This window comes from Pinus tabuliformis, chromosome 1_1 (assembly GCF_031772625.1).
Source record: "Pinus tabuliformis cultivar Carrire ecotype Pingquan chromosome 1_1, CPIR1, whole genome shotgun sequence".
NCBI lineage: Eukaryota > Viridiplantae > Streptophyta > Pinopsida > Pinales > Pinaceae > Pinus > Pinus tabuliformis.
Window position 1 is genome coordinate 151,682,224 of NC_142297.1, and position 13,567 is coordinate 151,695,790.

The 13,567-nt window shown below is 36.4% G+C and overlaps 1 protein-coding gene across 1 annotated transcript in view; it reads left to right on the forward strand.

Annotated features, from left to right (window-relative positions):
- Positions 1 to 13,567, forward strand: part of LOC149212058 (MADS-box protein SOC1-like) — a 232,254-nt gene that overhangs the window by 177,143 nt on the left and 41,544 nt on the right. The window contains exon 2 of the mRNA XM_089391673.1: positions 6,322 to 6,411. Coding sequence (XP_089247799.1) covers positions 6,322 to 6,411 — 90 coding nt within the window. The remainder of the gene's footprint in view (positions 1 to 6,321; positions 6,412 to 13,567) is intronic.

Consider the following 13,567-nt stretch of genomic DNA (forward strand, 5'->3'; position numbering starts at 1 on the left):
GTTCTGAGAAGTTATTGATTCAGTATTTGTACAAGGAAGTTGGTTGATTATTTGATGTTTGATTGATATTCATGGATCCAGTTTGAAAATTTATGAAACGTGGTCCCTGGAAGAAAAGAGAAGTTTTTTGTAGGTCAGCACCTACGTACTAGTACCTCAGCTAGTACAAGAGCTAAGGGGGTTGTAGCTCCCTTCCAGAAGTGACTGGAGAACGAGAGAAGGTTGTAGCCTTCTATAGGTTGAAGCCTACGTGCTGGAATAAGACTGCACCAATACATAATCATTGTAAAAGGAAGTTTCTAATTGAAAGAAGATAGAGACATATTGTAGCAGGTGGTTTTCACCCACATTGGGTTTCCACCTTATATCTTGTGTTCTTTTGTGTGATTGTCTGCTCTACTTTTCTGTTCTTGCTTACTGTTATATGGTTCTGACACACAGATTAATGATCAACATCTGAAGAATAAATTAAATTATAGGTCTAGAAGGTATACACAAGTTTCATTAGTCAGATCTGCTAATCTTTATATAAGTTGAAAAAGAATTTGATAACACCGATTCACCCCCCCCCCCCCCCCCCCCCTCTCAGTATTATTTTCAACAAAAAAGTCTATGAACTGATCCTCAAAAACCTTTTTATTAATGATGCCTCTATTTCTTCAATTTTCCATTATTTTACTTGATTTTACTCATGAAAATATGTGACCTTTCACCTTCCTTTTCTCCTAATTTCCATTATTTTCATAAATAAATTGCCAAAAATACCATTTTTTTTCTTTCTGAAGCCTTTTCCAGTTTCCTTTAGCTATAATAAACGAAATGAACACCCACTAGGATGTTTTTCGCACCATTCAGCTTGGAATACGTGTCATATGACATTGGTCGTATATTTTTTTAAATTAATTTTTACTAGGGTTGTTACAACAAAGCATGACTACATAACCCGCCCCCCTCCCGGGTGTGACTTCATGGGGGTACTCCCTACTAGTCGTTGATTTCCTCTACCAAGTTTTAACCATTATATAGGAAGCAAGGAACCATGAATGGAATTTGGAGTGTAGACCACACCTTTCTACTTATGTCACTGAGGGAGGGGCCCCACACTCATCCATTGCAGTTAATCTCTTCTTTGATCATGATCATTGATTGAGAGGGTCCACATTGATAGGGACCAAGACCATTGATATTCATTCGGAGATTTGAGTCATCAATATGGAGGCTATCAAGGAGACAAAAGTGCTTGGACGCTAGGGTGAGTGTGGTCATGGATCAAAGGAAACTAGGTTAAAACCTTGCCCGAGGATTGGGTCAAGAGCACGGATACGAGCTCCATTACCTCTAACAAACAAATTTCATGGGTCCATAACCCGTATATTTAGGAATTGAACCATCAGGGCCTCAATTTAATCAGATCCCTAGATCAATCTTCATCACATTATAATCAAAATTTTAATTTCTTTTTCAAATTTTAATTTATTATGGTTTATGAGACTTGTTTTTCATATCTTCCTTGAAAGCATATTTTATATAACTTCCATTATAGTGTGTTGAAAACATAACACTATCCTCACAATAATAATGGATGAAAATATATTTGATTTGACTTGAGTGAGAAAATATAATATTTTAAAAAATAAATTCAATGAATAAATCTTTGGAAAAACTTCAAAAAAATAAATAAATAAATAAAACAAAAAAAAATAATAATAATAATCGTTCATTTTACATTCATAGATTGAAGTGCCTTTCATATGAAAAACATAGATTACTCTTTTTGGACATATCTTCACAAAAACTAACAGGGTCCTGTTTTAAAGAGGAATTAACCATCAATCTGCCCAAGCTATAGGTTTTATTTTGAATTTATTTGATACATGCCTTGGTCACAAATATGAACTTACTTGTTTATAGGTATTAACTTATTAGCGGCATGACAACCACCCCATACTAATTTCATAGTTATTGTTTCGTAGCTAGTTAATAATTCTTGAAGTCATAATGCCTATGACTCATGTGCTTTTAGTTCTAAATGTTGGTATAGATACTAATTGGCCCATCACCCACCCTAATTTTGTTTTGGGAAATTAAATGTTGCTTTTCCTTTTCTTGAAGTTAATATTTTGTATTTGTTATGGGTATTTTGAATTTTTTTATTATGAAGTTGTAAAAGTTAGTGTATTGATTATTATAAATATTTTCATTAACATTAAAATATATAATTTTTTTAAAAAACTTAATAAATGAAATTTAAAAATAAAATTCTTAAAATTATTTCAATATAATGCTTGTTTCATCCACTAAAAAGGGCCTACATATTGTCATATACTCAATAATCCAAACATTTTTAACTCCATATCATTTCAAATTGAAAGGAAAAAATATTTTTTTATATAAATACATTACCGTTATTACTTCATGTTTTTTTTTTCCGCCATTTTAACTCTTTAGAATGCGTTCAAGAATTTATTTCAGCAAACAAAATAATTACGTATGGTTGAGAGTGTCATAACTACTCTTCTCACTAAGATTCCCATGATAGAATTTTATTATCAATTAGTTTTCCCACATTATTTTATATCGGCGGAGGGGTTGACACCATTCATTTTAGCACTCAACAATTTCTCCAAACATTAGTAGTCATTACATTTCATAATATTTACTGATACAATTTCTTGTCCCATCCAAGCGCGCATCCATTCAATGCATCAAACTTATAAACTATCAATTGTTTCAATAATTTCTCCATACTAAGAGCTACATGCCTCTATCATACTCTAATGAGTATTATTTCCACACAAATATTCACTATCAACAACTCCATGCACATCATCAACTAGAAACAATAAAAAAATTCATGTCCTTGTGATACACCAACATTCATACCTTATGATAGACCAACATTCATAGCATTGGCAATGTTCATGACCACTCACATTGGCTTAGAACCTTCAAGAATTCATGCATATGGTGCCATTTTATACACTCATCACTTTGCGGCGAAATTATTTGCACTACATGTAGAAGTTCTTGTTCCATTACACATGGCCTAGTGCATACATTATAGTCACTATTTTTACTTCATACATCACACATGACCATGTATTTCTCGATTCATAAAAAAAAAAAAAAAAAAAATTACCTATGAGTGTATAACTCACTTATTTAACAATTGTCCATTATGATGGCTCACACATGCACATATTGTAAATATTTATACCAAATATTGTGTGTTGGCATCTTACTTTTTTAATAAGACCTAAAATGAGGTGTCACAAAATTTATACATCCAAAGGGAATAAAATTTTATCAAAATATGAATTCAAATTAAATGAAGTCCTACCAACCCCTTGATTGTTACTTGGCTATCATCATTGTGTATACTCAATTGATCCTTGACAAGCATCCTATTGTTGTTGTCCTCCTAATATTTAGTGGTTGAAGGAAATTTTATTGCCACAAATTCCACTTCAAACACGTGACCTTTAATATCAAATTCCTAACAATATATGTTTTTTCTTAATACACAACATCATCAACAAATAGTTAGTCAATCAATTCAAACTTATACTATAACACTCCAAATAATGAGGCCAACTAATTTTATAATGCATTTCATATTAGCAACTAATCAAGCGTTCTCAGGCTTAATTTCATTTTACAACTTAGCCTATTTTCACTTTTATGAAAGCACGTCAGCCAATACAAAAATATAATTCAAGAGAGCTATCCTTTTTTATAGTTGTGACTTCACTATCGAGCTATGCACATTGACCTAATGAAGCCCTCCTTGATTGCTTATTTATCCAAATATACCCTTTGGTTCAACTCATCAAGGAAAATTTACAAGTTCAATCTAAACTTTAGCACGTTAATCAGATATAGTATTTTTTATTAAAAAAATTTAATGATTTTCAATAGGCTCAACAACCGAATTATATCTTTCGATACTGAAGGGGATTCTACCCTTTGCAATCATGTGCATACCAACTACCTTAACATGAATTATATAAATATCATTATCTTTTAATTTGATGACCTTTCAGGATATATAGTCTTTATTTGAGCATTTTTGTTAGGTCCCTATAATACTAGTGACTCCCATTACTATTGTCATTGTCTTCCTTATTGTTATTGTTGTGCCCCTATTGTCCCCATATTGTTATTACTGTGCCCCACAAAAGCCCTCTATTGTTATTTTTGTGTCCTTATATTATTATTGTTAGGTCGCCTTTGGTTATATTGTGACCCTTTAAACTCCTACACATAGAAAGGAGGTTTTGTCATTTGTATCATCCAAGAATTGTTCATTTGTGTAATGAAAAGAAGGTTTCCCCGTCGAAGAGGCTGATTTATAAGTTTTTGATCTATCTTTTCTATCTTTTTGTGAGTTGGTTTAATAACATTTGGTATCAGAGCTTGAATTCTATGGTTTCGCTACTCCAAACAGGTCATCGTGACATTTTCGCTACGAAGTTTCAGAAGCTAAAAAAAAACTCATTTGAGCCGAAATCTTGGTGAAGCTCGGGTCCAAATTTCAGCTATATTTTCAGAGATATAATCTAAGGAAGTTAGGATTTTTTGCAAACTCTCAAATTACATTCTAAACAGGTGACCTTGGGAAAATCGTCATAACTTTCTCTCTAAGCATCAGATTGAAATTTCATAAGAAGCTATAGAAATAGGACGAACTGTACTTTTCCGTATATTGATTTTAGGTCCAAAGGTCGAAATAGTAACATGTGGAACTTTGTACAAGCTCGCTCTATTGAAAAAGTATATAAGCAAGTCATCTTGGGAGGTGGGGCATAGCTCTTTCTTGGAGAATCCAATTTCGATCAGACTAGTGGCATTGGAAAGAGGGCACAGAGTGATACTGAAGGTTGCAATTTCAGACCTTGGAGGTCTAAAATTACAGAGTTACAATCGTTTCAATATCGAGCTCCTACAAAGTGAAAAAAGGTGTGTAGTTTTTTTAAATTTTTGCATAAGTTTGGTTTGAAAAATTAGTTTGAAGGAATTCAAAGGGCATAGTGGAGCATTATTATCAGTGATTGATACCCCAAAGAAAGAAAATGGAAACATCTAGAAAGAAACCTGAAAGCTCTATCATGACTCATAAAGAAGATGAAGAAATGCAACATGATATATCAAAATTGCAAGACCAAGTGCAACAAAATTCACTCGCACAAAAAGTAATAGAACCTAAGATGGATTGTTTAAAGGAAGACGTAGAAGCTAAGATGTATGGCGTGGAAGCTAAGATTGATGGTTTAAAGAAAGGCGTAGAAGCTAAGATAGATGGTGTGGAAGATAAGATGGATGATTTAAAGAAAGGTGTGGAAGCTAAGATGGAATATTTGAAGGCAGATTTGGCAAAATTTCTACAAGAAATTCTTACTAATGGCGAAAGGGTAGTAAGGGAAACTCATGATGAGAACACAATAAACGTTAATCATGATTTCATAAACTCTAATGTTGGATCAAAGAAACACCATGTTGTTATAGAAATATTTGGGCACGTCAACCCCAAACTCATATGTCGATGTATTAGGGCTCATCAACCCCTAAAAGAGTTGTTTCATACCCTAAAGGAACATAGTCATCTGAATACATCATTCTCCAAAAGTTCCATCTGAGAAACCATCCAGAAATTGCCTAAATTGAACCATACTGACAAATCCACTGGAAAAGTGCGATGCATGCTAAGTGGTACACTAACAGGATGCGATGCATACTATTTAGGCCTTCTATAGGGTGCGATGGGCGAGGATGGACAAATGTCCGAGACAGTTTGCTAAGTGGTTGCTCATGGAATCTTCTAGAAACTTCTCCTGTGCCACTTGCCTCTCTGAATTCGCCCAAGGATGAGTAAGGGATCTAAGAAATCTCCAATCCTTTCTCTTATGGAATCAACTGTAACAGGTGGAATGACACTAATGAAACCCCATGGATGACTCACACCCTTGCACAAATCTATAAATGGATCCCTCATCCAAGAGATCTAGAGGCTGGAATATTGTGAATTGCAAGGAAGTGCTGATAGTTTGTAATTGAGGAAAGAGCATTGTATTGTTGTGATCTTTCTATTTCATGAGGTGAAGAAGGATTGAAGCTGGGAGTATGATGCTGGATCAGACAAATGAGTTGTAATTCTCTTTTCTATTAATAGATATCTTCAAGATTTTTTCCATATGATTGTGTAATTGTGAATGTTATCATTTGTGAATGCTATCATTTGTTCATTATATATCTGATTTTGTAATGTTTATGTTGTAATAGATCACGATGCTTTGACAGTTCTTTGTTACTATACTTGTGCAGGTACTCTCCAATCATGTTAAGTACCGGGAGGAGTTGCAGGATCTGTCAAAGGAGAGAGAGATCAAGCAAGGGATTAAGCAGAAGTTCCAGGTTGGTTCCATTATCTTCCTCTTATCTGTTACACATAGAAGAAATCATTGGATTGCTTTAAACTATTGTTTCTGGGTAGTTGCCAAACATAGAGGGCTAGCATTCTTTAGGAATACTAGTTTTCCCAAAAACAAATTGGCGACTCCGCTGGGGATTGAACAAATGTTTGTTTGTTGTTATTGTTTGTTTTATAAACTATAGACAGAGTCTGAAGTCAGCCAGGTAGCCTTCGAATTGATCTTGCTCTGTAATTGCATAGTAGATGAATGTTGCTTCAGTCAATCTCTGGTTTAGTTTATGAATTAAACATTTGACTTACAAGCACATCTAGATGCCCTTTCGGTAGCTCAGTAACCTCTCAAGACATTCCAACATACTTCGCTCTTTATTGTTCATCAAAACCCAGCCTAACTCATTGAGAACATCTGCACATCTGAGCCAAAACCCATTTCAGTTGCGCTCACTGGACCATCGCATTGTCTTCCACTGTAACTCAGTATGCATCGCACCTCCTGAGTGTTGTAAGTGCGATGCATCTATGTCTCTGTGAAGCCTGGGTGCGATGACTGACTGAACTCTTTTTCCATTCTAGAAATTGAGGGTTTTTGACCTTGTTTTCAGTTGTGTTTGGTTGTTTTGCTGCAAATGAATAGTGCCTCTTTATTGAAGCTTACTTGCATCACTTAGATTAGCCTCAATTATATTAGGATTAGTGAATGTTTTTTTGTATTTGTTCCTCATTTACAATCCTTTGACGAAAAGTTGTTTAAATTGATTTATCGCTTTGGTACAAAAAGTGTCGTAATTATCGTTTTTTGTCGAAAAGAGAAGTGTCGTGAATTCATCCTTCCCTTGATGATTGATTAATTTTTTCTTCACATATATGGTTTAATTTGTTTATATTCGAAGTGTCAAAAGCATTTTTATTCAAAATTGAAAAGTGTCGTTGAGTCTTCCTTTCTCTTTTGAAGAAGAACTTGTCGAAAATGTCATTTTGAGTGAAATATTTCAGATCATCGCTGCATTTAGTTTTCCTTTTTTGCATTTTTCACATTAAGGAGAACGAAAACAAATACATACATTTGCATTTAGCATTTTTTTTTATTTGTGTGGGAAAATATGATTTAAGGAAATGCACTAGTGTGTGCTCTTTGCTCTTTGCTTAAAAGCGTTGTTATTTTCTTTCCCTAGTAGCTAGGATTTTCATTGCCCAAATAAACAAATATTGTTTATCATTGTAGATTACATCTTAGGAATTTCAGATCATCATCACGTAGTGAACCATTGAAAGGAAAACTCTAAACAAGATCAACTTTAAAATGAATTTCAATGGATCTAACAACGCTTTGGAACTTAACGCAACATATCTAGAAGTCTAGGCTAGAGACGTGTTCCGGCGTCGTTGAAACTAGTGGCTATCGTTTTCATTGAAGGTTGGGTGATTCTTCCTCCTTGATACGACAAGTGCTAGCACGGACTTGTGCTCCCCATACCGTCGCGTATATATTGGGAGACCATAATAGGCTTGAATCCTTTATCCATAGGAAACTGAGTCTGTCGCCTTATTGATCACAATGCATTGAACACAACATTCGAAAAGATTGATTGCTGTACATAAGTCCTTGGTAATTTCTCTTTAATTTATCACCAAGGTGTATATTGCAGTTTTGCGATTAGTTTGGTAATCCCTCTGTCTAGATTTTCTAGAGTAGTCACTTTCCTTCCTTTTCAACTCTTTAAAAGAAAAGGTCCATCTGAGCATTTGTCCTTTCAGGCTCATTAAAAATCGAAGGAGATTAGAGTCATCTTTAGCTTTTTCTAGACTCTCAAAAACTAAAAAAGAAAAGTTGTGTCCAAGCGTCGTTAAAATTAATTGAATTCGGAATAACATCCTTGTTCCTTAGTCGATCTTAGGTTCAGATACATGGAGACAAATCCAGAGTCCACTGATCAAGGAATCCATTTGGAAGAGAATCCTAGTCCTTTTCCTTCTTTCGGAAATATTGGTGCTCATTATATGGCTACATTGTCCCTTCCAGGATTTACCATTGGCCTGCCAGTATGGTTATTTTCAACCTCTTTGGTTCAAAATGTCGTGATTTCTCCGCAATCGAGTACACCTCCAGTTGATCCTGAAGTTGACGCTGCACCTTCTTCCTCGTTTGTTTCTCCCTTCCCTTCTTCCTCTTCGCTTGGTGAAAGTAGAGATACTAGTAACCAGGTGGCTAAGAAAAAGAAGAAGCCAATTCAGCAAGGGGGCAACCAAGCAACCATTGCTCTGAATGCAACATCTGATGAAAATCCGTCCCTTAAATTTCCCAAAGCCAAGTATCCATGCATAATTTGTGCGGGAGACCATTTTCATCGAGATTTTACTTACTTTCCTCGGATCTTGAAAGAATGGTCTTCCCGTTCACACCATCCTGTGTCATTAACCTTTGGAGATCATGTTGGTAACACACCATCAACTAGTGATAGAAAAGTTCATGGACAGAAGGGAAAGGTCAAGGTTCCATGTAGGTTATGTGAAGGTAGCCATTCCCTTCACCTTTTTCCTTTTTTGGATGAAGCCAAAAGAGTGTTAAATAACCATCCTGCTTCACCGCAGCAACTTCCATCTGCTTACAGGAAACTCTCCCTATGTCCTTCACTAGCTGGAAAACCGACTGACTTAAATCAAGCGTCAATCGAAACCACTCTCTCTGAAAGTGAATCTTATGAGTCTATACCCAACCAAAGTCAACAGGTCGAGCTAATGATTGACCCAATTTCACCTTCAGCTAATTGTACCTTTCTCGAAGAGAGTGGGAATGATACCGTTTAAGTTCTTTTCGTTACTTCATATTCTAACGACCTTGGGGCAATCCCCCTATTCCATCAAGACAGGAGGAAAATCCTCCAGTTCTCATGACTCAAGGGGTTAGTCCTCCCATTTCTTCGGTACCCCCTCCAAGTAGTCTAGTCACTTCCTTTGATTGGAATCGACTAGCAAGATCCTGCCTTCCTTCTTATGTACCTTTCCAAATCATAGTACACGTTTGTAAAATGATCATGTCTGGCACTATTGTAGATGAAGGTGCATCAATGAGTATCCTTTCCTCAACTGCTTGGAAAGCGCTTGGTTCGCCATCGCTTATGCCTGTTACACAGAATCTATTAGGCTTTAACAAAAGAACCAATCGATCGTTAGGGATCCTTCCTAGGTTTCCTATTACTTTGGGAGGGAAAACTGTTCATCTGAACGTGATGGTAGTCCCAGGATTGTTAGATTACAATTTACTTTTTGGGCATGACTATGTTTACAACATGGAAGCTATTGTTTCAACACTCTTCCGAGTGATGTGTTTCCCGCATGAAGGCAAAATTGTCACCGTTGACCAGCTTTCATTTCCCGGTCCAAACATAGCTCCAAGTCAATCATCAACCCTAAATGGTCCATTTACATCAACGGTATCACTTGAACCTTCATTCCATCCACCTGATAGCCATGAGTAGTCTGGTAAGGTAATGAAGCTTGGGGGGCATGCACCTAGTGGTAAAGATAAGTTCCCTGGAGGTTATGTGATTGGTCTATCACACCATTCACATTTGTCTATCTAAACGAAGCCAAATAGGTGTTGGATAACCATCCTGCTTCACCGTAGTGATTTCCATCCAGTTACAAGAGACTTTCCTTTTCATCATGTTGGGGGCATGCAAACCAATTCAAGCATAGTTTCTTCATTTTGAGCTGAAGCCAAGCATAGTTTTGTCGTTTCAAGCTTGCATAAAAATGAAACTGAGTTCAAGCATAGTTTTGCCATTTCGAGCTTGTGTAAAAATGAAACTAAAGCCAAGCATAGTTTTTTCATTTCGAGCTTGTGTAAAAATGAAATTGAATTCAAGCATAGTTTCTTCATTTCGAGGTTGTGTAAAAATGAAACTGAAGCCAAGCATAGTTTTTCGTTTCGAGCTTGTGTAAAAATGAAACTGAATCCAAGCATAGTTTGTTCATTTCAAGCTTGTGTAAACATGAAACTGAAACCAAGCATAGTTCCCCATGCTTAAAGCTTGTCAAAAAATGAACCCATTTTCAATTTTTAACCTTTGTGATTGCTATTCTATCAGCCTTTTGAGCCTTGGTTGTGTACATCCCATCACCACCATCCCTTTGGCTGATCATACACTCTCACTTGGTTGTTTTTATCCTTTTTGAGGAACAGTTGCAATGAGTGGTCTTATTAGCAAGCCTCTTCACATAAATCAACATGTTTTGAGAAGTTCCAACATCACTGGAACCAGTTGCTACCCAAGACACCATTTGTTCCTCAAAATATAGTCCTCTTTAAACCCTTTTCAGACTCGTTAAATATGAAAAGATTGTCGAGCGCTTGTCCTTTCCAGCTCGTTAAAGTGACTGGGAATGTCATCCCTCTTGTCTTACTTTATCCTTTTTCGGACCTGAGGGATTATTTTACAAAAAAGAACTTATGGAGTTTTCTTTTCGTCCCTTTTCAAACTCTCTAAACATGAAAAGGACTGAGTTATCCTTGTCATTAAACTCGTTTAAAAAAATAGCCACAAACTTGTCCATTCTAGACGAGACCGAATTTCACTGTCGCTAAACTTGTTAAAACATAAAATAGTGATAGGTTTGCTCGAAGGGCGAATTATAGAACAAGCATATGTTATCCCCCTCAAGCTTGACAAAAATAAAGAGGTATTGGTCAGCAATGACTGGGGAAAAAGGGAAGAAACTTGAAGAACTTACGGTAGCAAGTCGATCTTGAACATGAAACTTTCACTTCATCACCATTATTGAGTTGGGTTGGGTTTTTTCCGTTCACCGGTCTTCATACCATTGGTATTTCATACCATCCATCTTTTGGGGTTAATGCTACCAATTCATCTCATTGTCGCCGACATGTTCAAGAGAAGTCACCATCTAGTTAATGTCTCATCCACTGCAATACCTCCAACCTTCATTTTTTCATGACCACCATTCCTGCACCTTGTGTCGTCAGTTCATTTTCACCTCCAGAAATCATTTGCTTCATTTCGTGTCGTAGATGTGGGATACATTAAGGCCCTCCTATGACGAGTCACTTCTTGTCGACATCAGCTCATTATCCAAGAAGTTGACTTAGAAACACCCCTTTCAGTGCTTTAAAGCTTGCATACATCAATGGCAAGTTTCTCACTTCTGGCGACAGGTTGAAATCAATGGCCTTCGACCGAAAGAATTTTCGTGGCGTTCGACATCGGATCATATATTCACACCACGTGAATTGTACTTTAGTATCTTGAGGATCATTGTCATTATCGGTGATCCCTCTCGCATTTGTTAACATCTCACATCATTGGCTAGTAATCAGGCGATGTCTCCATGTTCGACTTCAGAACATCTCTTCGCATGGATTTACTTGTACATCGAGCGAAGATCGAACAAGTTTGAAGACCCCGGATCTAGTTTCATCTATCTGGGCTGCAATATATTCAAGGATATAAAGACATCAAATGTACAAAGGCTCTCCACAGATGGTCATCCCAACCATGGATGATGACTCTACATCTGAAGAATCACCAGTTTGTATCTGCATATGACTATCTAATCTATGTACAAGAAATGATTTTATAAAGCTGAGCATAGGAATTCCTCCCTCATCTAAATCATGAAAATTATATTATGATTGTAACTTATGCAGGTCACCTTCTAGTTCGAAACTTCGGATCCTCATGATAAAGTATTTCACCCGTCATCAATATTTACGACTTCATACTTTAGGGGGCAACTGTTATAGACATATTTGGGCACATCAACCCCAAACTCATATGTCGATGTATTATGGCTCATAAACCCCTAAAAGATTTGTTTCATACCCTAAAGGAACATAGTCATCTGAATACATCATTCCCCAAAAGTTCCATCTAAGAAACCATCCAAAAATTGCCTAAATTGAACCATACTGACAGCTCCACTGGCAAAGTGCGATGCATACTGAGTGGTACACTGCCAGGATGTGATGCATACTATTTAGGCCTTCTATATGGTGTGATGGGAGAGGATGGACAAATGTCTGAGATAGTTTGCTAGGTGGTTGCTCATGGAATCTTCTAGAAACTTCTCATGTGCCACTTGCCTCTCTGAATTTGCCCAAGGATGAGTAAGGGATCTAAGAAATCTCCAATCCCTTCTCTTATGGAATCAAATGTAACAAGTGGAATGACACTAATCAAATGCCATGGATGACTCACACCCTTGCACACATCTATAAATGGATCCCTCATCCAAGAGATCTGGAGGCTGGAATATTGTGAATTGCAAGGAAGTGTTGATAGTTTGTAATTGAAGAAAGAGCATTGTATTGTTGGTGTGATCTTGCTATTTCATGAGGTGAAGAAGGATTGAAGCCGGGAGGATGATGCTGGATCAGACAACTGGGTTGTAATTCTCCTTTCTATTAATAAAGCTCTTCAAGTTTTCTTCCATATGATTGTGCAATTGTGAATGTTATCATTTGTTCATTATATATCTATTATGTAATGTTTATGTTGTAATAGATCACTATGCTTTGACGGTTCTTTGTTACTGTACTTGTGCAAGTACTCTCCAAGCATGTTAAGTACGGGGAGGAGTTTCAGGATCTATCAAAGGGGAGAGAGATCAAGCAAGGTATTAAGCGGAAGTTCCAGGTTGGTTTCATTATCTTCCTCTTATCTGTTACACATAGAAGAAATCATTGGATTGCTTTAAACTGTTGTTTCTAAGGTAGCTGCCAAACCTAGAGGGCTAGCATTATTTAGGAATGCTAGTTTTCCCAGAAACACATGTTCCAAAGATCGATATGAGGAAGTTTGATGGCAAAGATCCCACAACATGGATACTACAGATGGAGCAATTTTTCGATCTCCATAATGTCCAAAACACACAAAAGGTACACATTGCAACTTTATATTTGGAACCAAATCAGTTTGTATGGTATCGATAACTTTTCTCTCGTAAACAAATTGTCACTTGGGCTATTTTTACGGATGAAATGATAGCACATTATGAGGAGATACAAAAAGAAACACTTTTTTTAGCCAATTGATAAATCTCAAACAAAAGGGTTCAATGATGGAGCACATTGAGGACTTCCAAAAATTTAATATAAGGGTAAAAGATATTCCAGAGGAG